The sequence below is a fragment of the Asparagus officinalis genome, chromosome 9, assembly GCF_001876935.1.
Source record: "Asparagus officinalis chromosome 9, Aspof.V1, whole genome shotgun sequence".
In the NCBI taxonomy this organism is placed as follows: domain Eukaryota; kingdom Viridiplantae; phylum Streptophyta; class Magnoliopsida; order Asparagales; family Asparagaceae; genus Asparagus; species Asparagus officinalis.
The window spans coordinates 67498143-67524554 of record NC_033802.1 but is presented as its reverse complement, the minus strand read 5'-3'; the positions used below and the strand labels follow the sequence as shown (position 1 = coordinate 67524554).

General features: G+C 35.4%; 1 protein-coding gene across 1 annotated transcript; it reads left to right on the top strand.

Moving 5' to 3' along the window:
- Positions 7837–25041, top strand: LOC109824828 (copper methylamine oxidase). Its single transcript, XM_020391478.1, has 12 exons — positions 7837–7915; positions 8827–8936; positions 9064–9369; positions 9546–9658; positions 9787–10117; positions 13163–13378; positions 13455–13691; positions 15263–15448; positions 15644–15784; positions 20253–20521; positions 21398–21479; positions 24633–25041. Exons 2-12 carry the CDS (start codon positions 8838–8840, stop codon positions 24759–24761), a joined length of 2109 nt encoding a protein of 702 aa, XP_020247067.1. The 5' UTR covers positions 7837–7915; positions 8827–8837; the 3' UTR covers positions 24762–25041.

The following is a 26412-nucleotide window of genomic DNA, read 5'->3' as shown; positions in this document are numbered from 1 at the left end:
CACTATCTTTTGAACCATGAGTATCAAAAACCCGAGTGTGGCTTTCCATGAAATTAAATTTGTGTGGCTGCTCCCTAGTAGAGTCGAACCTAAGACATTGGAATACTACTCACAGGCAGCTTACCAACTCGGTTAGACTCTTTTGGGTGTGTGTTTGTGTGCGTGCGCAGTGTAATTCAGAATATTGAACCCTCTTCAAGCAACTATACAATATGTTCATGCTACAGTGATTTTTTGCAAGTTTATGACATTGTTCATGCTCGCATCATAAGATCTTTCTTTTTGTACTATGCACTGTAATTGGTTCTAGTCTTGTCCTTATAAACGGGCATTGGTAGGTAGGGGTGAACATGGGTCTGTTTGAACCACGGGCTGAGCCAATCCAGCTCACGTTGAGTCAAGACCACGCTCGGGCCTCAGTGGGTCGGGCCCAACTTGGCCGGTGATATACCGAACTATGGGCAGGACTGGGTTTCACTCTAAAGCCGTGGACAAAAAAGTACGCCCAATCCTTGTCCGAATGGCTCAACCCCCCTTAGATGATAGTTATATTTTTATGTAATTTTAGTTGCAACTCAAATAAAAAATACAAATCTCCAAGTATTTGAGTTGTAATTTTAGTAGTAGTTGAGATTTTCTAAATTCCATTTAGTATTTTAATGAATATATGTAGTCATTTTGATTTGCTAAAAATGCGCAAATTATTAAGCATCTTTTGTCCATTGAGATAATTTCGTTACTAATTGTAAAATTATAGGGTTTAGACTTTTGAGAAAGATAAAATTCAATATTTCTTATTTAGATTACACATACTAATCTAGCAAAAAAATTTGAAAAATCTAAAAAAAATAGGAAAAAGAATGCGGGCCGACACGCGAGCTGAGCTGTCGTGAGCCAGTTGGACCATACTCGGCCCCATGTGGGTGGCGGGTCGAGCTCTGTCTCACCAACAGAGGCCTGCTAGGGCCCAGCGCCAAAACGGCGTAGGCCGGTTCATAGCCCTGTCTCACCTAAGGACAAAATCCTCAGTCTGGCCCACAAAGGCCCGCTAAGGCCCAGAGCCAAAACTGCGTGGACAGTTTATAGGTCAGGTCCGACCCGACCGCCCGCCCACTCCTATTTGTAGGGGCCGCACCGTACTTTGAAATATCCTTATTTCAAATGATTAATTTAGAAATCAATCAAACTTACTCTTCCTGGAGGGTTAATGATAAATATGTTGTTTAACTTAGAGGGTAAAAATGAGTAAATTATTTAGAAAAATAAGTATATGCTGAATTAAACATCCCATTCTTATACAAATGCAGCCTTCAACCATAATTTCTCATATAGCCTAAACATTTTATAACTAATTTCTAAGAAAATTTTAGTACTGTAGGTATTGTTTATAGTTATATTCACAAAAAGCATAAATGGACTGAGTAAAAGACCTCACTTGTTTTAACCTGAAAATTAGGATAAATATTAGAGCGGAACGAGGATTATAAGAAGGAAGAGAAGAAAAAACAACGAAACATGCGATAATGCATTCATGATACCTTGATAGATACCATATTCCTCCTCTCTAATTAAATCGACCGTAAAGAATATTTTTCCTTTTCTATTTCTTTTATCTTAACGCTATACTCACTCACAGTCCACTTGCGGAACATTTATTTATTTTTAATGTCGGTACCACCTATCATTAATTAACATGCTAGAATAAAAATTATGGACGTGGATCATGTTAAGTATGAACTGTACTTTTTTGTCCTTAACATTAAAAAAAGTTAACCAGCATACAGAATCTGGATCCGTGGGAGATTTAAATTATAATGAAGGGCCCTCAATATATAGAAAACTATGCAGCTAGCAAGTATGAGGAAGATGCTGACAAATATCACAGTATAGATTTAAAATAGTGATTATATTGACACAGTAGTCTCATAGTTGTTTGCGTCAAAAGTTGGTTTCGTTGTGGAATTCATTATATCTTCGGTCGATTACAATAAAGATGTTTATCACCTTCTCTTTGTCTTGAGTGATATTTGGATGTCTGTAAGCATTTTTGACGTCTACAATAGTACTCATACACATGATCACAGTAATACGAGTTCTTAAGCTGATAATGTATACTGAATATTTTTGGAAAAAAATGATTGTGAAACAAATCTTATACGAGAGAGGAAAAAATCTTATACAAGTATTTATATGATTTTCTATGAAGAGCATATATGTATAGAGTTTTCTATATAAGAGAGAGAGTAAAAAAAATCTTATACAAGTCCTCTATAGAAAACCATACAGTTACAAATTTATATTACGACAAGCGTCCGGTTTTAGATTTTAAAGTTGATGATTGAATTATACAAGCAATCTGATCACATTATAATACAATATTAGTGATACTACTTGAGGGTGCAAAAACATATCCGCATTCGCGGATATATTCATAGCCGAATTTATTAGGATACGTGTATGTTTAATCAAATCTATAACAAATAGGATACAGTTATATAGTGAAAATCCGGATTCGTATCCGAAATATGCAAATATATGTTGGTCATAAAGCTGCAACTATTTCAATCCTTATATTAATGAATTTGAGACTAATTTTGATGACCAAGAGATCCGACCTTAGCTTTTTAAATATAACAAATATATCAATGAACGCTCTTATACCTCACGAACTATATTTTTTTCCGATATTATTTCATTTTCTTATATTTTTTTTGTATCCGCACCCGGTTTTAGCATATATGCATATGAGTTTTTCTTACCGAGGCATGTCCATAGTCACATCCGTATCCTTGATTGCCAAGCGAAAATGGATATGATAAGCATCATATCCAAACCATACCCGGATTGTTTGCACCCCTTCTTCTACTGGTATAACTTTTTGGTTATATTAATACTGATTACATTAAAATTATAAACAAATTTAGAATTGATAATAAATCACAAGTAGATACACATTCAATTAGCATGTTTCCATGGATGTCGGGAATATTTTTCCTTTTTTTTCCAGATAAGAGGAGGGGTAGGTGGAGTGATAGGAGCACCATCTTGTAAATGAGAGAGCACTGACATGCTAACAATAATAATAATAATAATAATAATAATAATAACGAAAGCAGTGGAGCACAAATCACACGACCCCACCATTTTTGCACTCTTATACGGTCTTAATCAGCTCCCTAATGAAAGGGATGCGCATATGGAGTTTGGTGGGTCTTGATTTTTTTTTGGGAAAAATGCTTCCAGCCCCCAAAACTAATGAAAACAAGCTTCCCCCTCCCAAGACTTTTTCAACGTGTGTTTTACCCCCAAAAGTAAACTCTGTGTTCTCTGAGCCCCCAAAACACAAAACCCAAGAAATTAAGATACGTGAAGACCATAATACCCTCCATTGTCACATCCTCCTTCCTCTCCAAACCTAACCACCGCAACCTCCTCTCTTTCTCCTCCTTCCATGGCCTCAAGCTCATCTCCGCCTTCAAAACCCAATCTTTCTCCTCCCTATCATTGTCATCCTCCGCCCCCAAATCTCCACATCCTACGACCTCTCCTCCATCTGCTTCCGCCCCATCAAAGAATCCATCGTCTCCCGCGAGATGACCCGCCGCTACATGTCCGACATAATCACCTACGCTAACACCGTCGGCGGCGGCGGCGGTGGCGGTGGCGGCGAATCCGTCGGCCTCTCCTGCGCCTACGAGCTCTCCAAGAACCCCGACATCAACGTCGCCATCATCGAGCAGTCCGTCTCCCCGGCATTGACGATCTGATTTCTTCCTCCATCTAGAGAGCGTCGAGTTTGTACAGAAAGTGAAGCGTATCGCTGACAAATACTGGGATCTCTACTCTCAGGAACGCGATCTCCCTTCTTGAAAACAGATTGATGAAACAACTCTTAAACAGCTCTTAAACGCGATTAATAACTTGTTAAACAACAAACTTGGATTTTTTGGATGTTAGAGAAGAAGAGCAGCAATGGAGTATATATAGCACCCCAATACAACAGCTAGAAATAAGTAAAAGACCAAAAAGTCCATTTGAAAAACTAGCCGTTAGGCTCATTTTGACCACTTGTTGGTCGACCGGTCCGGTCGACCGGAAAGCACAAACAACTCAAAAAACAGGGTTTAGAGCTGGCGGTCGACCGACGGAATTTTCGGTCGACCGGAAATTCTCTCGGTCGACCGGTGCGGTCGACCGAAAGGCTCTCTGGAACTATGCTAAGAAAAAGAACAATTGTCGGTCGACCGTACCGGTCGACCGAAATCTGATATACACAAATTGACAGGTTTTGGGCAGTTTTGAAAATTCGTTAAAAATATCAAATCACATCCAAAAATAGTGAAACTTTGGGGAAAGTTTCTAAATGATGAAATGAACATGTTTGAAAAAGAATTTCTGGAAAATTAATTTTCGTTTGTGAAAACTACCTGTTTTTGAAGAATGCTTAGAAAACCTGTAATTTTTATGAAAGTGAACTTTGATATAGGACTTGTAAATATTCATATATATATTGTGCATATAATATATGTATATAGTGAAGTATGAAGGAGCTGTAAACATGAGATAAAGTATTTTAACAACGTTTAATGAAAAATCATCTATATGATAGAAAACGTCAAAAATCGTGTTAAGTGTATATATTGAGCTTAGATATAATCATACTATATATGTAAGTAAACTAACATATACCTAGGTAAATCCACGCAAATGAACTTGAATCTTTAACGCTTGATTAACGCGTGTTGAAATACCTGAAAAAAGAACATAAACACAAAACACTAGAAAACTTATTAGTAATAAATTGTTTGTCAAATCATCATCAAAACTATAGGGTCAACAATCTCCCCCTTTTTGATGATGGCAAACAATTTATACATGAATATGAAATATATACTGATAATCCACATATAAGCCAAGAACAAGAGTAAATCATAACAAGACCATATATATATAAAAGAATCAATTTGTAAGCTATATGTGGTATTTTCTCCCCCTTTGACAACATCAAAAAGGGAAAAATGAAAGATAGGAGCAATACTCCCCCTGCTTATAAGCATAGATAAAAAATAAAGAATTGTATGTCAAAGGCTCCCCCTGTCAAATAGACTAAGTGACATTTATTGAACATACATACAGGAGCTAAACCAACAACTTTTCATCAAACATATGCATAAATAATACAAGTAATTCAAATTCTATAAACAAAAACATGATTATAGTCTTAACCATGCATTGATCATAACATGATAAACAAAACATCATTTTAGCATCATAGATTTGCATAAATATACAAAACCTAAACAGTGCAAAGAACTCATGACAGGCAACAAATATTTACCGCACATCAAATTATGAATGTTGTTTCAACAATGCATTGATTTATAAAAGAAATAAATTAAACACAATAGGCCACAAAATATCACATAAGCATTAGAAGCAATATAGTTTTGCACTAACCATGGATTTGTCCACAAGATAAAAAATCACACAAAACCATACATAGTTTGTTCCACAAAGTATCATAGAGTTATTACACTCAAATAAAACAGAGTTATCAAATCAATCATCTCCAAAAGAGAACATTAAAAAAAAACAAAAATAACCATCACATAGAGAAACTCAAGTCAGTCACCACCAGCACCATCACCACCATCATCATCACCATCACCTCCAGAATCAGAAGAGCCTGATCCATCAGCAGAATCCTCACCAGAATTAGACTCAGAATTAGAAGGGATCCCGAGAGACTGACGCTGAAATGAAAGAATAGTATCACCCAATCCAGGTTACGCTGAAATGAAGGAATAGTATCCCTAAAACAAAATCCAGGTTTTGAAAATCCGACGCACATGCACCACGACCGCCGCCGTAAACTTCGTCATCCTCCTCTTGCTCATCACCTCCTCCTGCTCATCCTCGCCGTCACCGGCGTCTCTCCACGTGTCACGTTCCCGGCCATCCGCGTGGAGCTCAACATGACCCTCGACCTCCTCATCAAAAACCCTAACTATGCTTCGTTCTCTCCAGCTTTACTATGGTGGGGCCCAGGTTGGGGAGGCTGATGTGGATCCTGGGAGGATACCGGTGCGCGGGGCGATGCTCGTGACGGCGAGGTTGACGGCAGAGGGGGCAATCTCATCGCGGAGGTGGGGACCCTGCTGAGGGACATGATGACGGCCGCCATCGGGGAAAGGGACGGAGGAACCCTTTCAAATCATCACAGATAAAGAAAGAAAAAGAGAGAGAAAGGGTATTATGGTCTTCAAATTTTAATACTCTTGGTCTTTGTGTTTTGGGGGCTCAGTGCATATTTGTTACGAATTTGGGGGTTTTGAGAGCGTTGAAAAAGTCTTGGGAGGGGGAAGCTTGTTTTCATTAGTTTTGGGGGCTGGAAGCATTTTTCCCTTTTTTTTTTATTTTTTTTTCATAAAATATACGCAAGTTGCGTGCTTATATGGCGTCCTTATCAAATGCTCTTTTGATATTTAAATATGAATGTGTCCTATATTGCATTGATAATTGAGAGGATTCGATGTGAGGATCTAGTAGACGCTGAGCTGCTGTTATTATAAGCTCGCTCACTTTTAATAGTGCTTTTCTAATTTGGATGATATATTCAGATTGGTGCCCATCTTTTCTTGCCGTACTTTTGAAATCCAAAACATACGCATTTTATTAGTTGCTATTCTCTTGTCACTCTGCTCTGGTGCCATCTGCCTACCTACCTACCTAATTTATAATTTCTAATTTGTCATGCCCCTTTTTATGTTCTTCAATCCAATTACTAAAGAATGCCAAAAAAGTGTAACAATACTACAGGTCATTTTATTAATAAAAATTTAAAAATTAGTATTAGATAAACAAATACTCGATTTTAAGCGAATAGAAAATATAGATCATTTTATAATTTTAGATAAACAAGTACTCGATTCGCAGTACAACTACTTCGGCCACCGATGAAACACCGCACCTAAATTCGAAGATGTATTTTCTTTCATAAAAGTACGGATGTCCAAACGAAGGTTTGAGCTTAATTTCTCGCTGCAAATGCTACTTGCAATATTTTATACCAATCAGCACCTCCTTGGACTCGTTAGAAAACCAACAAAATGTTAGGGATACAACTCTAAATCTAAAGAATACTAAAACGTGTGACCTCATAGTCCTAGTTGGTAGTCCGTAGCGTCAAACTTCAAACCGTAGGGAGTTAACCAAAAATATCATTAATACGCTTCCAATCTGTAACGCAATAGATAATGTATTATTATTTATTATACATATAGGTACAGTACCCCCAGGGGCCTAAATAAGAGACGCACGTGAAAGGGGGGCAGATCTCCGTCACCTCCTCCTCCTCCTCTCTCTCTCTCTCTCTCGTGTAAATCTTCCGCATCCTAATTCCCTTTTCTTCCTCCTTTCTATGTCGTCGGCGGCGATCCGAGAGAACACGAGATCGCGGTCCCTTTCAAGAAACGGGGAAGGAAACGACTCTCTTGATATCTGAAGCCTAGATATTTTCAAGAAGAAGAAGAAGAAGAAGAAGTAGGTTGCTGGCGTTTCTGAAGTTCGTTAGGTTCGAGTGAGTTGGGGGCGATCGATCGAACGAGGGGGGGCTGAGAGAGAGAGAGAGAGAGAGAGGGAGACGAGCAAGAAAAGGAAACGGAGGTCTGCTGTATGTCAGATCGAAGTGGAGAGGGGGAATTAAACTACGGAGGATTCAGTGAGCTCGCAAACCCCCTACAATGGCCACAACTGCGGAAAAAGCGACGCCTTGCTGCTCCCCTACCAAGCCCGACGCCGTAGTCTCCGCCAAGGGGAAGAAGAATCATCTTGATTCTCGGGTGGTCGAAGAATGGAACCGTCATCGGCCCTGTCGACGATCTTCAAGATCCCCCTGCGAAGGCTTCGTCTAAGGGTATACAGATGCTCAACCTCTGATCTTTATCTATATGTGTTTATGTTTTTTTTTTCCTCCTCCATTCGATTTAAAGAAGGATGAATTTAGGAACACGCGTGATATTTATGTCTCCGTGGTGGAAATCTTTTTACACGACTCGCGGTATGTTATTTGCAGCGGCTAGGTTGGTTGATATAATATTAAGTTCAATATGGGAAGTGTTCATAGTTTAAACAACGTAGTGATTGAGAAGTACGTGAGAAGCGTCAATTATGCTGGTTTTTGATACCACAAAATCAAAGATTTTGAATGTCTTGGTAGAAACTGGGCAAAAGTGAGATGGTGTACATGAAAGCTGATGAGGAAAAAAAAAGGGTTCTCGAAGGTTGACAGTTGAACCAGATCAGAGGGAATGCGAAAAGAAAGATTGCATGGAAACAAAGAGAAACTATTTCCTTCTCCTAATCCTTGAGAGGAGATCTGCATTTCAGAAAATTGAGGAGAAAATCCAACCACTGTTTCTGATAATAAATAAAGCTATTCGTTAAACCTTGAAACATTATGTTTGGTAATCTAAGTTCAACGACAGCTTGACTCTACCTTCTATCGTATATGTTTTTCTGTTTACTTGATATTCTTCTAAATATGCATGCCCAAGTCACTGCTTTAATTTTGGTTGTTCGGTTATTTGCATTGGATTCTATCTAGATCATCTCTGCCTCTTCTTCTGTCATGAATACTAGGCTCTCTGCTGTCTAGCTAAATTTATGTGGCTAATCCTTCTGTGAATAGTATGTTTCCTACTCTCTGATGTTCATATGTTTCTTGATAGTTACTTAGCATTTGGATATATTTCTATTTTATGTTTATGTTTAGGTTTATCACTTATTTTTTTGGTTTATTTCTTATTTTTGTTTGGGAAATTGCAGGTATCCCGGTAATGATGAGGGCTCAATCAAGCCACCCTTTAGATCCATTATCTGCTGCTGAAATCTCTGTGGCAGTAGCGACCGTCAGGGCTGCTGGGGCGACCCCCGAGGTTGCATCATATCGCTTTTTGTTTTTTTTTCCTTTTGCATAATTGGCTTATGGATAGCTTATTATGATTTTATATCGATAGAGATGTTAGCAGTGAATCCATTATTGATTTTGTTAGTTTCCTTCAGGTGAGAGATAGCATGCGGTTTGTTGAGGTGGTTCTATTGGAGCCTGAAAAAAGTATTGTTGCACTTGCTGATGCATATTTTTTCCCTCCCTTCCAACCGTCACTAGTACCCAGAACTAAAGGTGGACCCATTATTCCAAGCAAACTTCCGCCGAGGAGGGCTAGGCTTGTTGTCTATAACAAACGTTCAAATGAGACAAGCATTTGGATTGTAGAACTCACTGAAGTACATGCAGCGACTCGTGGTGGTCATCATAGGGGAAAGGTCATTTCATCAGAAGTAGTGCCGGATGTACAACCACCTATGGTACGGTTATTATTTGTTTGATGTCAAGTGTTCGGAACAAATATATTAATGACGTTGTTACTTCATTCATATCAGCCACTTCGATGTATCTTTTTGTTGATAAGAATGTAGATGATGGCACGTGGACTAAAGTTAATAAAAATATTTAAGTTTCCGCTTGTTTCTTAAACGTGCAGGATGCTGTGGAATATGCGGAATGTGAAGCTGTGGTCAAAGATTATCCTCCATTCCGTGAAGCAATGAAACGACGAGGCATTGAGGATATGGATCTTGTGATGGTAGATGCCTGGTAAGCTTGCTTTCAGTCATTACACATTGCTTTTCATTTGACCATTTATGCTGTAAAAATGCTCCGTGAAGTTACTTACTCATTTTCTTTTAGACTTTACTAATATTACCAGCGTTTAATTTCTGCAGGTGTGTTGGTTATCACAGTGAAAAAGATGCTCCCAGTCGGAGACTTGCTAAACCACTGATTTTTTGTAGAACAGAGAGTGATTGTCCCATGGAAAATGGTTATGCACGCCCTGTTGAAGGAATTTATGTGCTTGTTGATATCCAGAATGTAGTGATCATTGAGTTTGAAGACAGGAAACTCGTTCCTCTACCTCCAGCAGATCCGCTAAGAAACTATACTCCAGGAGAAACAAGAGGAGGTGTTGATCGTAGTGATGTGAAGCCTCTCCAAATTATTCAGCCCGATGGCCCAAGTTTCCGTGTTAACGGTCACTTTGTTGAATGGCAAAAGGTACAATTTCTGTCTTCCTGACAGCTTTTTAGTATCCACCTTCCCCCTTTTCTCCCTTCTCTTTTCCTCTCCTCTTCCTTATACCAGTTTCTTCTATCCTATAAGCTTTGTATTAGTATACGGAAAAAAATATTGCAATTTGCAAGAGTAACAGACCTCACAGTCAGAATTTTCACTAGTTGGACGTAGGGATGCAAAAACCAGAATTTTCACTAGTTGGACATAGGGATGCAAAACCATATCCGTATCTGCGGATATATCCGTAACCGTATCCTAACCCATTAGGATACGGATATGGTTACGTAAATATATAACTGGTAGGATATGATACGGATATGGTTATGTAGTGAAATATCCAGATCTGTGTCCAAACATCTGAGTATTTGTTGATCATACAGATGCAACTGTTTCAATCCTGAGATTAATGAATTCAGACTAATTTTGTGGCCAAGAGATCCAATCTTAATTTTTCAAATATAACAGACATATTAATGAACTCTCTTGTATCATTCAAACTATATTTTATTCGATATTATTTCGTTTTCTCATATCCATTTTCTATCCGTGTGTGTGTGTGTGTATTCAGCGAATATGGATGAGTAAGTTAGTTTTCCTTACCGAGGCATATTCGTATCCGTATCCGTATCCACCGTATCCGTGATTGACAAGCGGATATGTATATGGTAAGTACCATATCCGAACCGCATCCGGACCGTTTGCACCCTAGATATTTATTTAGCACGAACTGCTTGTATGGCAATTGTCTTAATCAACTCTGTGAATGAAATCTGAACCTTATATATGAATGTATTATTTGTATGCAGTTTTGCAAGCTGCAAGCCTTCAGGAGTATATGGTTCTTGGGGCTAGCTTCAATCCTCTAAACAGTACTTAGGGATTTTATTTTTTAAACACATTTTTTAATATTCTTAATGGCATGTATGCAGAAGTTTAGGTTCATCAAAAAATAAATATACAAAAACAAGGGACGGACTCACCAACGCATGTGAATACATGTTTTCATCATCCTGGAAATAAAACCCGTGATGTAACATTTATCTTCCACTTTTTAGTTAGTTTATGGCAGACAAAATCCTAATAAGACAACCGTATTTGTTCAATTTATCTATTTGAACTTGGGTGCCTTAGGACAAGTATGTACACTTTTAATACTTTTAAGGGTTTTTATGTAAAAGTTCCATCTCTGTATCAACTGAAAATAGGAAGGAGGGGTTGACGTTTTCTCCTCTTTTCCTGATTCTCTCTCTCATTCTAAACCTTAACCCTAACTAATAACCTTAACATTAATTAACCGCCACCTACCTTAACTGCCCTCAATCTCACCTCTGATAAAAGCACTTTCAGCCTCCTGATGATTCTTCTAAATAGGATGATGTGATCCATAACGTAATCTAAAGGGTTATAACTTTTGTGTATGGGTGTTGAACATACATATGGTGGTGTGCAACCAACCACTCAATAATACATGGTGCATCAACTGAATATTCACTCCTTCCATGATGATATTTATCTCCTAATGCATTTATGATGAAACATCTTTGTAGGCTTTTTACCCCTGCATCAAGTGGTAGCAATGAGAATGACATTTTAACGATAGAACAAATTAACCCCTCTGGTGCATGGGTAAAATTTCTTCAATATATGATTTCTCTTTTATATGCATGAACATGTTGATGAATGAGATGATCCATATTATTTTTGGAAGGGGAAATGTGTTAGATTTCTTAAATTGGTAACTCATATTCCTTTTTCTCTCACAAACTTGACCATGCTTATATCTCTTGCTACTTCTGGATGGACTGGGGGATAAAATCCTTTTCTTCAAAGTCAATGATAGATCATTCAAATGAAAAAGTCTACTTCAATAAAGTTGATCTACCTTATCTTGAATGCTTAAAAAGTGAAATAATATTCAAGTAAAGTTGAGTTTTTGGCCTATGCATAAGGGACATTTCGGTGCATGAAACTCCGGCTATGCGCAGGTCTGGGAAGGGATTGAACCACTTTGGGTCTACTGAATGCAGCCTTATCTTGCATTTTTCACAAGAAGCTGTTTCCACGACTCGAACCTGTGACCTTCTTAAGGTCACACGGCGACAACCCTTACTTTTACACCCATGCTCCCCTTCTATTTTGTATACATAAACACAAAATGGATGGTAGAAAGCAGCATGTGGTTTAAATTTATGATTTCAAGCATTCAAAATTTTGATTCTGACCTTTCAGACCAATTTACTTAAAAGCCCTTGCACACAAAATCTTGATTGCTTTCAACCAATCTAGACCATAGACCTAAAAATCAAGCTATTTTGACCACTCATTGGGTGCGTACTTGATGCATAGACCCAAAAAAAGGAAATTTGATGTTCAGAAACTCTACACGATATAGGTTTTTTTGAACGGAGTGTATCTCATCTTTTTTTAATTGAACTTAAATGTGATATCATTTATCTAGATCCTTTTCCTTTCCAAAGGAGCCAAGTTTCTAGTGGGTAACTAAGCTATTTATGTATGCTTACCTCAAATGCATGGTTGTGCAATAAAATTGCGCCATCCAATCCATTTATTTGACAGACATGTTTTCAACGTTCTATAAATGAAAATTGATGTTTTTTCTGAAGACTTCTAAGTTATGGAATTGTAAGAATTCTTTAAAATATTATTAAAAAACCATTAATTTAGCAGTTATTGATGCATTGGTGAAAAGGCCTTCATATTACATTTTTTCCCTTATACAGCACATAAAACGTGTAGACATTATATGTATGCAATAAGTTGGCTACTTTTATGCAATGGTGTACTTTGGTAGTTGGATATAATGAAGATAGTTTGTTCTTCATGGTTTTGTAACTGCTCATGCACGATCGTACATCTGTGCAAATGGTAGTGAAGCTATTGGGTACAGCTGTGGGTACATGATGAATGGGGAACTGAAAGAAAACCTGAGATTGTATATTTCCTCTAAATCTGTTTGTCTACTAAGCCTGCACTGAAGTAGAAACTTTCGTTCTTGTCACTGAACAGTGGAATTTTCGAGTTGGTTTCACACCTAGAGAGGGACTGGTAATCTATTCTGTGGCATATATTGATGGTAGCCGCGGTCGCAGACCCGTGGCCCATAGACTGAGCTTTGTCGAGATGGTAGTGCCTTACGGAGATCCAAACGAACCACATTACCGTAAAAATGCATTTGATGCTGGGGAAGATGGATTGGGAAAGAATTCACATTCTCTTAAGAAGGTTAACTTTTTTCCTTTTTTGGCTCTATTTTTCCTTCGAGTACTGCTTGGATTGTTGAATAACTTCCTCTATATAGGGGTGTGACTGTCTAGGCTACATCAAATATTTCGATGCACATTTCACGAACTACACGGGGGGTGTAGAGACTATTGAAAATTGTGTTTGCTTGCATGAGGAGGATCATGGAATATTGTGGAAGCATCAAGATTGGAGAACTGGACTAGCAGAAGTACGGCGATCAAGAAGGCTTACGGTTTCATTTATTTGTACTGTGGCTAACTATGAGTATGGCTTTTTCTGGCACTTCTACCAGGTAATTCTGAAAACTTCTTATGTTGCTCTAGTAGTTAAAATCTATGGATGTTTTTGTTCGTTCTGTTTATCTTATTCTTTTTCTCTTGCCTTTTTTTGTTTAGGCAGAGCGGAAAAAGGCCCCATAGCCTTCTCGTAATATATATATATAATATATATATATATATATATACTATTAGTATATATGAAGGCCAAAAAATGAGTTATACTTGCCGTACCAAGCCACAAATTTTGTGCCTGGTAGCCTGCAGGATGTCTCATTCCCATCCACTCATTGCAATTGGGCGGACACATTCAACCCTATACCGTGAAGGATGGCTGCCCCCCATTTGCACCCATGAGCTGGAGGCAGTAATATGCCACCTCACTACCAAGCACAAAATTTGTGCCTTGAGTACCGAAGCCATACCCATTATGTCCTCCTATATATAATACTATAAATAGTATATAATATATATATATATAGATATATAATAGCTATAGCAAGAGAGGAGCAGAGGAGAGCAAAACTTTGTGTCAACTTAAAGTGCCGATAGCAAAAAGCTATGCTCACCAAATTATTTACAGCAGTTGCATGTTAGCCTAGCCGCCGCCGATCCGAATGAAAGATATGAAGAGGGTTTTCTTATACGCTATATAAATGACGGTGAAGCTAAAAAAGTTTGTAACGCCGCTGGCACATTCCACTTAACCCGTTGCCAGTCAAGTATAACTATATAGTAATACTATATATACTAACTATTATAATATATATACTATATATATATATATATATATATACTATATATATACATTAATATATATATATATATTATATATATGTTGAAATCACTGTATAATGATCATACAGCCCTCTTTATTTTCTTATCTTATGTAGTTATACTAGAATATACGATAAAAGAGTTCCTTCACTTGCAGTCTTAAGTGTAAGCTTTTGAATGCTTATTATGTATCTTCGTTTAGTAGGCAACAGTTATGTGGTTTCTTGTCTGCATCTAGTTGTGTTGACCTTCCCTGAATACTTCCTCCATAATACATTTGCTAGATTTATACATGCTCTCTTTGTTTCAACTTTTTCATGGTTGTCGAATTTTTTTTCCCAATGACATACCTCAATAATCAAACTCGTAGTTGCTAATATCGGTTGATTTTCAGTCCTTCACTTATTGTTGAGCCATTTCCTGTCATGTAGGGTTTCTATGGCGCCCATTAATGTAACTACAGGCCTAATGCAAAAATGATGACATGCTGTTTAAAAAGATGATTCAGGGTGTAGGATTGTTACTTATTTGTGATAACATGCTGTTTAAAAAAATGTCGAGGTATAGAAAAATTCGGCAGAAGCAAGATTTTATGCGACCTGATACTGATAGATATTCATTTGTGGTTAGTCTATCGTATATTACACTTAGTCTGCACTGCAGAGATATCTCAGCTATGTTTTTGATATACTACTACTTATTATCTTGGTCTACTTGCATGCTATTACATGTACGAATCCTGAGTTAGTTGATTTCTGTCCTTTGGGATGTGTGTTGCCTAATTGACGATGCACTTGCCATATGGTTATAGGATGGTAAAATTGAAGCAGAAGTGAAACTTACTGGAATTCTCAGCCTGGGAGCATTGAATCCGGGTGAATCACGAAAATATGGTACGACCATTGCTCCAGGTTTATATGCACCTGTCCATCAACATTTCTTTGTTGCACGCATGGACATGGCTGTTGACTGTAAACCTAATGAAACCTTCAATCAGGTAACGTGACTTAAATTTATATCCTAATTCCTGCCTTATATTTTGTCTTTATTATAATTTCTTAATCTAAGTTTTCCCTCCCCATCATTTTGCTTGCTCAGTCATTCAGTATTACTTTGGATTGTGAACCTAATGGTGCAGCCTTCTATATTTTCAATAAAACTTGTTAATGGAGCTGTAATTTCCTCTGTGTAGGTGGTTGAGGTGAATGTAAAAGTTGAAGAACCAGGGCAAAATAACATTCACAACAATGCATTTTATGCTGAAGAAAAGCTTCTCAGGTCTGAGCTGCAAGCAATGCGTGATTGTGACCCCTTTACTGCACGACATTGGATTGTAAGCACCATCATTCTTGTTTTCTTATGTTAACGTATTGTTCATTTTCTCATTGTTTATTATTTCTTCTTTGTTCTTTTCTTTATTAAATCTTTTTGAGGCTATGTACTTCAACATCAATTTCCAGTGGATTTTGTTTCCTGCAATTTGCTCCATGGTAAATGAGACTTCATACATCAGAAATAAGTGTTAAAGAGGTTCAGCTGAGACTCAACTTTTGTGATTAAAAATGATGTTGTTTGAAATTATGTCACTCAAAAATGACTTATGCTAGTAGATTTTTCTAATTCATGACTCAATGAGATGGCTTACAAGCAAAGGCATACTGATCCTTTCAGTAGTAAATTTTCCAATAATGGCCCTGGAATACAACTTGTGACTGTATGAAGTGTCTTCAAGTTAGATAGAGCCCTATAGCAGGTCACTGAAGATATTGAGAATTTTATTGGGCATCATGTAGACACATAAGTTTGCATTAGTTTTAGGGTTTTAATGCAGTAAATGAAACTTTGTGAAATTTATAGTTCCTGATATCTCTCATTGCAGAAAAGAAAAGAAAAGAGGAGAAAAACACTTTTAATCTCTTTTAGATTTAATATAAAATTGTAACCCTCAATTCTCACCACAACTTCGGAGTTTTGGTGTAGCTAGTATAGTGCATGTGGGTTGCATGTGGATGCCTTTGTTTTATGTTTTGAATTATTTTCGTCAACATGGAATATTGACATGACTCGATAGAAAAGATATAGATTAGAAGTAAATAATCGGAAATAGATTTTTAGTGTGTACTTGGAATTGTACGAAACTTTAAATGAGTACAAGCAATTTAGTAATAAGAGGTGCTATTTATTCTCTTCTTTTTCCAGTGATAAAGGAATATATTTTCATTAGTATGCTTCAGTTATTAACGCCAGAGCCTTGTCTCCCTTCCAGTGTGTCTTTTAGTACTCTACATCGTCCTCGTTTATGCTCTCTAATATAATCATTTTTATGGAATCAATCTCTTTTATTTGTTCATATTATGAGGTTCTTCATGATTAGTTGGAAAACATGAAAAGTATGATTTTGGCTAATAAAACAAAAGTAAAGAAATGATTTCACAATATTTACATCTTCAGATATTTTAAATATTTTATTTGAAACTATTTCTGCTAGATTATTTAAAAGGACTATAATAGTTAAAACTTAAATTAATTATAAATAAAAAATAGTCGTGGTATGTTGAATACATTCAATACATTGACCACTTGTTGTTTGGAAAAAATATTTTAATAATATTTTATGTATACTTGTATAGTGCGCCTACATTGCATGTGGACTTCCTTGTTTTTTAGTTCTAAATCTATGTAAGTTATGTAATTTATTGAAAGGTTTGATTTTGGATGCAATTATCACATATCTTAGCTTATTTGCAAATTTCTCATCATTAAAATCGAAGAATAAATATAATTTTTATGAGGTTCATTTTTGAAGTTTATAATGTTAATCTGTACATTTATAAAGTTTCATATGAAGTTATGAAATTTCAGAGATCTTTATGTAAATTTTAGAGTTTATTCTGTAAAAACTATAAAGTTTTAGGGTTGTTTGTGCAAATTTTAGCGTGTACTTGTAAATTTTACAAATTTCTGGTGTTTTTATAAAACCTTGGAACTTTTTTATAGAAGTTTGTAAATTTTGGAATACCTAAAATATACAATTCTTTTAACTCTATACTTTAAAACCTAAAATACACAATTCTTTTAGCTTTATGATTTAAGATAATGGAATCAATAAATTTAATAGACTCTTAGGGATTTATATGCAAATTTGCAATAAAGATTTATTGATTGATGGGTTGATTTTCTAGTTGAATGTTGAAGTTTTTTTCTTTTTCACTTTTTTTTTGTTCTAAGAGTAGATAATGGCACATATGTTGCATTTCATTCAAGAAACAAATTAATGAAGTCTAAGATACCCTTTTCTTGATTAATGAAACAAATTAATGAAGTCTAAAACACTTGTCAAACACTTCTTGAATGTATATCTTACACTTCACAATGCTCACAGACATTTCTTGAAACTCGTTAGACATAGTTCGGGTTCATTTCAACCCATACCCAAGTTCAAAACAGTGATTTTAAAGGGTCGTTTTGAGTGTCTAGTTCAAATCCGAGTAGCTTCCAATTTATAATAATAAACATAATAAAAGAAACTAAAAAATAAGAATTCTAATTCTAGTAACACATGAATTGAAAAACAATAATAATCTCATGTAAATTATTAATCTCAATATACATATGTAGTCGTGTCCCCCCACACTACATTTTACAATTTTGCCATGTCCCATACACGTACCCACACCCATACCTGTACCTGTATCCGTATTCATGCAACTTAGGATGTAACATAAATGTTGCATATTTAGAAGAAGTCCCTTCATATGTTCTTATATGTACGAACTTTAATCCGACAAATCACAATGTTTTAGTGGATCCTTACCATTAAATGGAGTACTTATTTTTGCCTTAATTGGCCAAATTGTTTTAGTGATGACACATATTAATTTTCTTTATAGTGCACAAAAGATAAAGATGTTGATGACTCATTTTAGTGTTTTTTGTAACGTAAATATAGGTAAGGAAATTTTTGTTCTAGTTGATTATCTCTCTCGAAAACATTCCTTTAGATTCTCAAATAAACGTGAAGAAAAATAAAGGCAAATTAAAAATACTAATAAGAACAAAAATAATAAGTAATTATCCCATCTTACAATATGAATTCACAAATAACTAAATAAACGTTAGGAGAATTTTCATGACATACTAACTGCAAGGGCTCAACAAACAAATCCACCCTATACATCAATTACCCTCTAAATCAAGTATTGAATTCCATCCGCAAAGGAGATGAATTTGATTGTTGCGGGTTGTTTGAGTGGTAGGTTGGACTCCTTTCTTCCGCATCTAAATTGATCATTAATAGATTTTTGGTTGGAGAAATTTGATTAGTTGTTGTTATTTATAGTGATTTGGTGGGAAAGAAATAGTTGTAACATTTTTTCATAATTAGTTGTAATATTTAGTGTGAATAGCTAGTGGATGAAAGTTATGAATAGGTGGTTAAATGAAATATTGATGGTAATCAATAAGGAGGTTATGAAAATTTGAGTATGTATATGTCTTTGTATGAATGGATGTATGATAAATGGGGAGGTTGTAGAAAATTGAGTATATATATGTGTTTTCATCTATGGTTCATGTATGCATGTATGTCTTTTTTGAGAGCATTTTTGGAAGAAATTTTCTTTTTTAACATCCTAGACATTTTTATAATAGTATGAGATGGTTAGCGATTTTAAGGTGGTATTAGAGAAAGTCAGGTTCAGATCTCATTGGCCATAGATTTAAAGCGGAATTTCTAAAAATTGAGACCATTGTGTTAGTCCAGGTTTTGGCCCATAAAAAAAAGGGTGCTCAACCTGCACGGACAATGTTAGAATAGAAAAAAATATAACCCGTCAACCCACACCTTTACTTTGGTGTGGTGTAATGGTTAGTGGGACTTTAGGAATCTCCAAAGGAAGTCTCTAATGTGCAACATGTTATTTTAATTTAAATTGACATCATTTTGAAATTTACTAGTGTGATTCAAACTACAGCTATTTTTTTCTGTGGAGAACTGGGAGAACCCTTTTAAAATGTGCCATTGATAACCTGACCAAATTCTGGTAGTTATGTCCAAAGGAGGTGAATGAGCTCAAACCTTTGAGAGTGCAGTGCGGAGAGGGCATTCTTTCTTCAGAGTTATGGTACTTTACAGTGACAAAATCTAGCACCTGTTGGGGCACACATGCATTTAGTTTATCTATTCTTGATAGTGTTGTTTCCTTATATTGCCTACTGATGAGACAAGCTGTCTTTGACGGCAAGGCTCCTAGAGTTTAGCCCTAGACCTTGTAGTTGTATGCTATGCTACGTTAGGTTGAATTGTCCTTCTGTTATAGTCGAGATGTAGTTTATTTTTGGCACTCATAATTTTGTTGTCCCCTATGAATTTATATGGGCAGCCAATGTATTTCTACACATTTTGACAGCTGTCAACTGTCGTTTGGACATATGAATTGCCAAGCTTATTTGCTCAGAGATAAATTTAAGTAACATGTTGGTATGGACTATATAACCAGATAAATAAATGTAAATTCTTTGATAGATCTATTTGTGTTCTATTCACTGAATAATTGTTTTATTTCATTTAAATTATTAAAGTTATCATCCGCTGAAAGATGCCTTAAGACTGATGCCATTCTACTTGAAAACTTAAAACTCATTGCCTTTTAGACGTGACCTGAAAGAGATTTTGTGATAACCTTTTATTTTAATTCAAAGCGGTATATTCTTTATAGAACTGTAGTATGAATCAGGTTGCTACTGTTCTAAACATTATAATAAAAATTCCATTTGAAATTTGTGCACTCTGTTTTTCACAGGTAAGGAACACAAGAACTGTCAATCGGACAGGGCAACTCACAGGCTACAAGCTTGTACCTGGTGCAAATTGTCTACCTTTAGCTGGTCCAGAGGCAAAGTTTCTAAGAAGGGCAGCCTTCCTGAAGCACAATCTTTGGGTCACTCCATATAAACGTGATGAGATGTACCCAGGAGGAGAGTTTCCAAACCAAAATCCACGTGTAAATGAAGGATTAGCTACATGGGTTAAGAAAAACAGGCCCATTGAGGAAACCAATGTAGTTCTTTGGTTAGTTTCACATTCTTTATCAGCTATTATTTTAACCATAATATTTAAAGAGGTGTCATTAATGTTTGAATTAATGTTTATAAGCTAATTTCAGTCTTCTTGGAATGTGATGATTTAGTAAAATCTCATATTCTTGGCAACTTTAGTTAACTCTGTATATATGTGCTTCCTTTAGCAAAATTTATTGATGAATTATGTGCTTTGCTTTATACCTGGCATGAATGTAACATATAAAACAGTTAGTGTCATACTAACCTTGTGCTAAAGTCAAAACATTGTTATGTGGAATTAAGTGTAAAATAAGACTATGAAATATTGGATTAGATCAATATATAAAAAGTGCGAGGACTATAATAGCTTGACCATTAATTTTGCACACTTAAAATTACATTGTTTCAGATCCTAAAAAATGTTCTGTTAAATTATGTGCTCGTTCAAATAGATAAACTAGTTTAGTACAATGACATGTAGATGCACAGGTCCATGTCGTTGTGTCATATGACTCAGCTAATCTAACAGGCATCAGATAATGCCTTATATCCCTGCTTTTCACATCCAGAAATTGTAACACAAACCCAATCGTATAAAAATTAGATTCTGAAATTACTATTGCTCCAAACTTGATGAGAATCAAATAGAATGTGACCGTGGCTTTCTTCTGAGGTGAAAAGTGAGTGATGCAAGCATTACATATCATTGCTTACATACTAACAGCTGGCTACATTATTTGTGATTTGTTTTTATTTTTGTTTTTGTTTTTGTTTTGTTTTTGTTGTCATATTACTTCATTATAATTATAATTATTGAACTCATGTTTTTTTCAGCTTGAGATAACAATCTATGTTCTGCTCTTTTTTAATGCCCTAATTATTTCAGGTATGTTTTTGGAGTTACTCATATTCCTCGCTTGGAAGATTGGCCTGTTATGCCTGTGGAGCGCATAGGCTTCATGCTTATGGTATTTTTTTCTGATCCTTTCATGTTTTCATTTATAAGTTACGATTGGTTTCCTTACTGAGTTGATTGTATTATACAAATTGGTCATATGTGTGCATAGTAACAATCTTCCCAGTTTTGATGATTTGTATATTTAAGAATATATTTCTTTATTCATATATTCTACCAGTTAATGGTTGGGAGTTTTTAAAATTCAGGAAATAGTCATAAATTCATAATACATGTAGATATATGTAGGATATAGTTGATAAAAAGCACAATTATATTGTTAAAAGCTATAAATGCAGAAACAGTAATTGGAGAGCAAAGCGGTATTTTGATATAAAAGCAGTTAGTTCACGGCTAGCGACAACAAAGCGGTGTTTTGATATAAAAGCAGTTACTTCACGGCCAGCGACAACTTTTATGTCAAAAGCTACAAGATGGATGGAATGCAGTTTGGTTTTCCCCCCTTCCCTGGGTTAGTATATTGTTGTAGGCATGCAAAGTTAGTTGAAAATATAAGTCTGTATAAAGGAATAGTCAGAAGACATGGAAATATATGTCGGAGATAGTTGCTAAAAGCAAAATTATATAGTTAAAGAAATAAGTTGTTCAATTGGAGTACAAATCAGTATGTCGATATAAAAGCAGTCACTTTGATACTAGCAATAACCTTATGACAAAAGTAACAATATGGATAGAAATGAAGTATTTTAGTGCTATGATTCCAGGCTGTGCATATAAGCAATATTTAAAGGCTAATGGCCTACATGAGCATGCATAGTTCTAACTCATATATCAAACCTGTACTAGTTTACCCAAAATTTACAGTTTTTTGCAATTAACAAGAACAGTAAGAGTTGGGGTCAGTAGGGGTGAAATGTTATTTTACTTTCTATAAGTTCGTGTCTATGTTTACCTTATTAACGATACATTGTTAGTCCAACTCAATATCTCTTTGCTAAAGTGGTACACCAATTGCATTAAATATGTATGATAACCTAGGATATTTTGGGTATCGTCTAAAAAGTGAAAGAATCAAATTGAAACTAATTGTGTTAAGCCATCTTTCATATAGATAGTTCTCCCAGAACTTCGATTCATAAAAATTGAAATACGTCTGTAGATAATAATTTAGTCTTGAAAAAGGGAAAAGGAGGGCATCGCCTATAATCATGTCTGGATTTTTGGGGAATTTTCCTTAACATTTCTGTGTGGTATGAATTCATTGGGATACTGGTATTTCAGGAAGTTTGTTATGAAAATAACTTACAAATGCTTTGCAGCATAAAGTTGATATTTTGCTAGGTAGCTTGGCAAACTGATATGTGAAGCTTATACTATTTTCAATAACATATATGCTTTTGCACTCTGGATTTGACTTGAAACTTACAATGATGTGAGAAAAACTATTACATAAGATCTAGACGATTATTGTTTCATTCAACCTATTTTAGTCACACAACTTTCTGAGTTCATATTCCCCTCTCTTGTGGATATAGTCGCTAACAATTGACCTCCTGGTATCTAGAACTTCTATGCTTTTGATTAGTGTCATCAGCACTCACAGCATTCTAGTATGCTGCAAACAAAATTAACTTTTTCCAGTGTTACTTGTACATGTGAAGTTAGCATTGAGTGTGATATATGCTAGAATGCGTAGCATGATCTGACAAAGGCATAACCGTGTCACAAAATGAACTCTTAACCTCTCCTGTCTTCCCCCTTTTTCCTTGGAAAAACACATACTGTGTGCACAAAATCGCTAAAATGTCAAGTGTTTTTACATAGATCATTATCTTTGTGTCCGAGTATTCTTGTGCTCATCATAGTAAAAAGCCTACACTTGATGTGTTTTTACATGCATTCTCATCTTTCTTATACGTCTCTTCTTCTCTTTTATACCGTACTAGGCATCCATGCCTATCTCTTTGTTTTTTCATCTCGGTTCTCATTTTCGCTTTACCAGCTTTATGACATAAAAATTCAATTTTGAGCCTTGATATTTTTTCCCTCTTTCTTTTTTTGGTTATTTTGATTTTTCTTGATTAGTTCTTTCTGAGTACAAGTAGTTCTGTTGTATATTTGATTTTTTCATAGGGGCCCAGGGAAAAAAAAACTTTGCACCCATGGTTGCGGTATTATGATGTTGTTGCTTGATCTTTAATTGTGTTTGCAAACGTATATATATTTTGTAGGGTAAATTTCCTTTCAGGGAATAACCACACTTCTCATTTATTTGATAAATATACAAGATATTTCATTTTCTGCTTCTGCTCTTGCTTCTTATTTGATATTTTCATGTACAATGGAATTCTCTTATAAATTAAAAACGACAAAGTTTGTGAAGCGATTTGCTTCAAGGCTTCTTGCCACCTTGTTTTTAGAAGATTGAATAATTCCCATATATATGCTTTAACTTTTAAATCATTACTCTATATTGCTCTCAAAAGGAAAAAAGGTTAGCCACTAATATTCCTAGACTGTTTGGATAGGATAAGTTAGGTACAATTCCTCTAGAGCAATTGACTTTCTGGTCAAATTGCTAAGTATGCAACTATTCAGATGTCCTGACTCGTGACTAGGGGCAGAAAAAGTTACTAGTCAAAATGGATCTATTGGTCATCACAGGAAAGAAACAACAGAGAATTTTACTAGTCGAAATGCATCTATGGGTCATTACAGGAAAGAAACAACAGTAAGGAAAAAGGATGTCGGTCATCATTCTTATTTCCCTCAGTTTCACCGTTTTTTTGCGAAAAAGAATTTTTTTAGGTATTAGACTGCCAAGGGAATGCCATTTAGATACATACCATGTTGTCATGTTGGTTGAAGAAGGATGTTTTAGCCCATTCATGCGTTCTTCTATTTGCACTACTTTAGTTGTCTGCTATATATTGGAATTTCAATCCTGTAGAATTGATAATCATGTTTTAGCTGGTGGAATCTTTGCAACTACATTTAAAATTTCAAAGAAGTTGGTCTATTAGTCTATATGATTTTGTTCCGGATGAGTCTCAGCCCCTGGTTATGAGCTCACTATCATAAGTAGTTACTTCCTGATCAACCAATGCTAAGTTTGACGCTCAAATTCAAAATTGAGCCAGATGACTGTTGATTTATACCTATATATCTGAGTGTTTGACTGTGTTTAAAAAAAATTATTTTGCAGCCTCACGGTTTCTTCAACTGCTCCCCGGCAGTTGATGTTCCTCCTAGTGCTAGTTCCAGTGCTGAATTGGAGCTGAAGGAGAATGTAGCCTCGAAGCCAATTCCAAGTAATTTGCTCGCAAAGCTCTGAAGCCTCTTTGTTTTCAGGGCGGTGCCTGTTTCAGTCCGAAACTGGAGCAAAGTTGGAAAAACCTGCACTACTGTAGTTGGATTTCCCTTCTAATAAACAATAATGTCGGTCTACTGTGTATTGTGCTTGTAATAAACCACTCGTTTATCTGAGTGCGAAAATAAACGGTATGTTGCATTGCTACTTGTTACTTGGTTATGTAATATTCCTTGCTATTAGTTTGCAACTTTTCTTTACCTAGTGATTCTGGTGCTAATGACCGGATGGTGTTTGTTTTGAATCCAGTGATTTTTGATGTGAACATTTCCTACCTGATGGAATCATATGGGTAATGAGTGGATGAGGATGTGACACATCACTACTAAGCACCAAATTTGTGCTTGGTACCAAGCATACCCATATTTCTCTCTCTCTCAACCTATATAATATACTATCAAATATAGTATAGATTTTATATATAATGATATATATATATATAGTATGAACCCGTCGTGTTTTGACCATTCGTGAGTCGTCCAAAATAATTCTATCATTCGAAAACCGTTAAAATTGCGGCGATGGGATGAAGGGTCAAAACACGACCGGTTCACCCCAAAATTTGGTGTGTTTAGGTTTAAAAGCTGTAAACAAGTTCAACGGGAGCAGATCGCTAAAAAAAATTAGAAGAATGATGGATTTTAGGCCGCGTCCTTAGGTGGGAGCCTAGGGTGTCACCTTAGATTCACTTTTCCATATATATATATATATATATTAATATATATATAATATATATATATATATATAGTAATATATTTAGTAGTATTATATCACGCCAAATTTTTACATTTATATAAAAATAATAGATACTGATAATATTATAAAAAGAAAATTGATATAATTTGGTGATCGAAATTGTTAGACATTGTGGAGAAAAATAATCGATACAAACTTGAAGATATGTACAATTAGAGCAAGTAGATTTTCATGATCAGTTTAGAGGAACATGATCCCGTAGCATACCCACCTAAACAAAAACCTAACATAGGTCTTTATTCTCAATAAATTGAAATAACAATTCTAATAAAATAGCGTCAAATTTAAGTAGGCAAGTTATTTCATCATACCTTAATTTTCAATTGTTTGGCAATGAGAGGGTTGTAACCAGAGAAACGACTTTCAAGGATTACATAATTAAAGAGTAAAACTCATCTTTGTATAGGTTGCAAGTAAAAGTTACTAGTATTTTAAACTATAACCTAAAGAATTATGACAAAAAATTATGACAAAATATAGGCTCTTTGGATTCCATAACAATTGTTTTAATTGCTCCTAAAATAAAGACTACAATTTAAATGTAACTCATGATTCAAATATGCATAATGCATGCACTAATGACATTTTAAGTTGACACATTATTTGCAAATGAAACATTAGTAGTACTAGTTTGACATATGTATGATATCAATTATCCATATGTTCTATATTTACTATAATATTTGTATTTATTATATTGAGCATGTGATTTATATGTATTGAATGAGATTGAGACTTTATATGCAATTAATTAAAGATAAAATTGGAGAATATCAAAATTATCAAAATCAGAGGGACAGAAAAGGAATTCAAAAGTTTTAACACTTGAATCCTCTTTTATATATGGTATATAAATAGA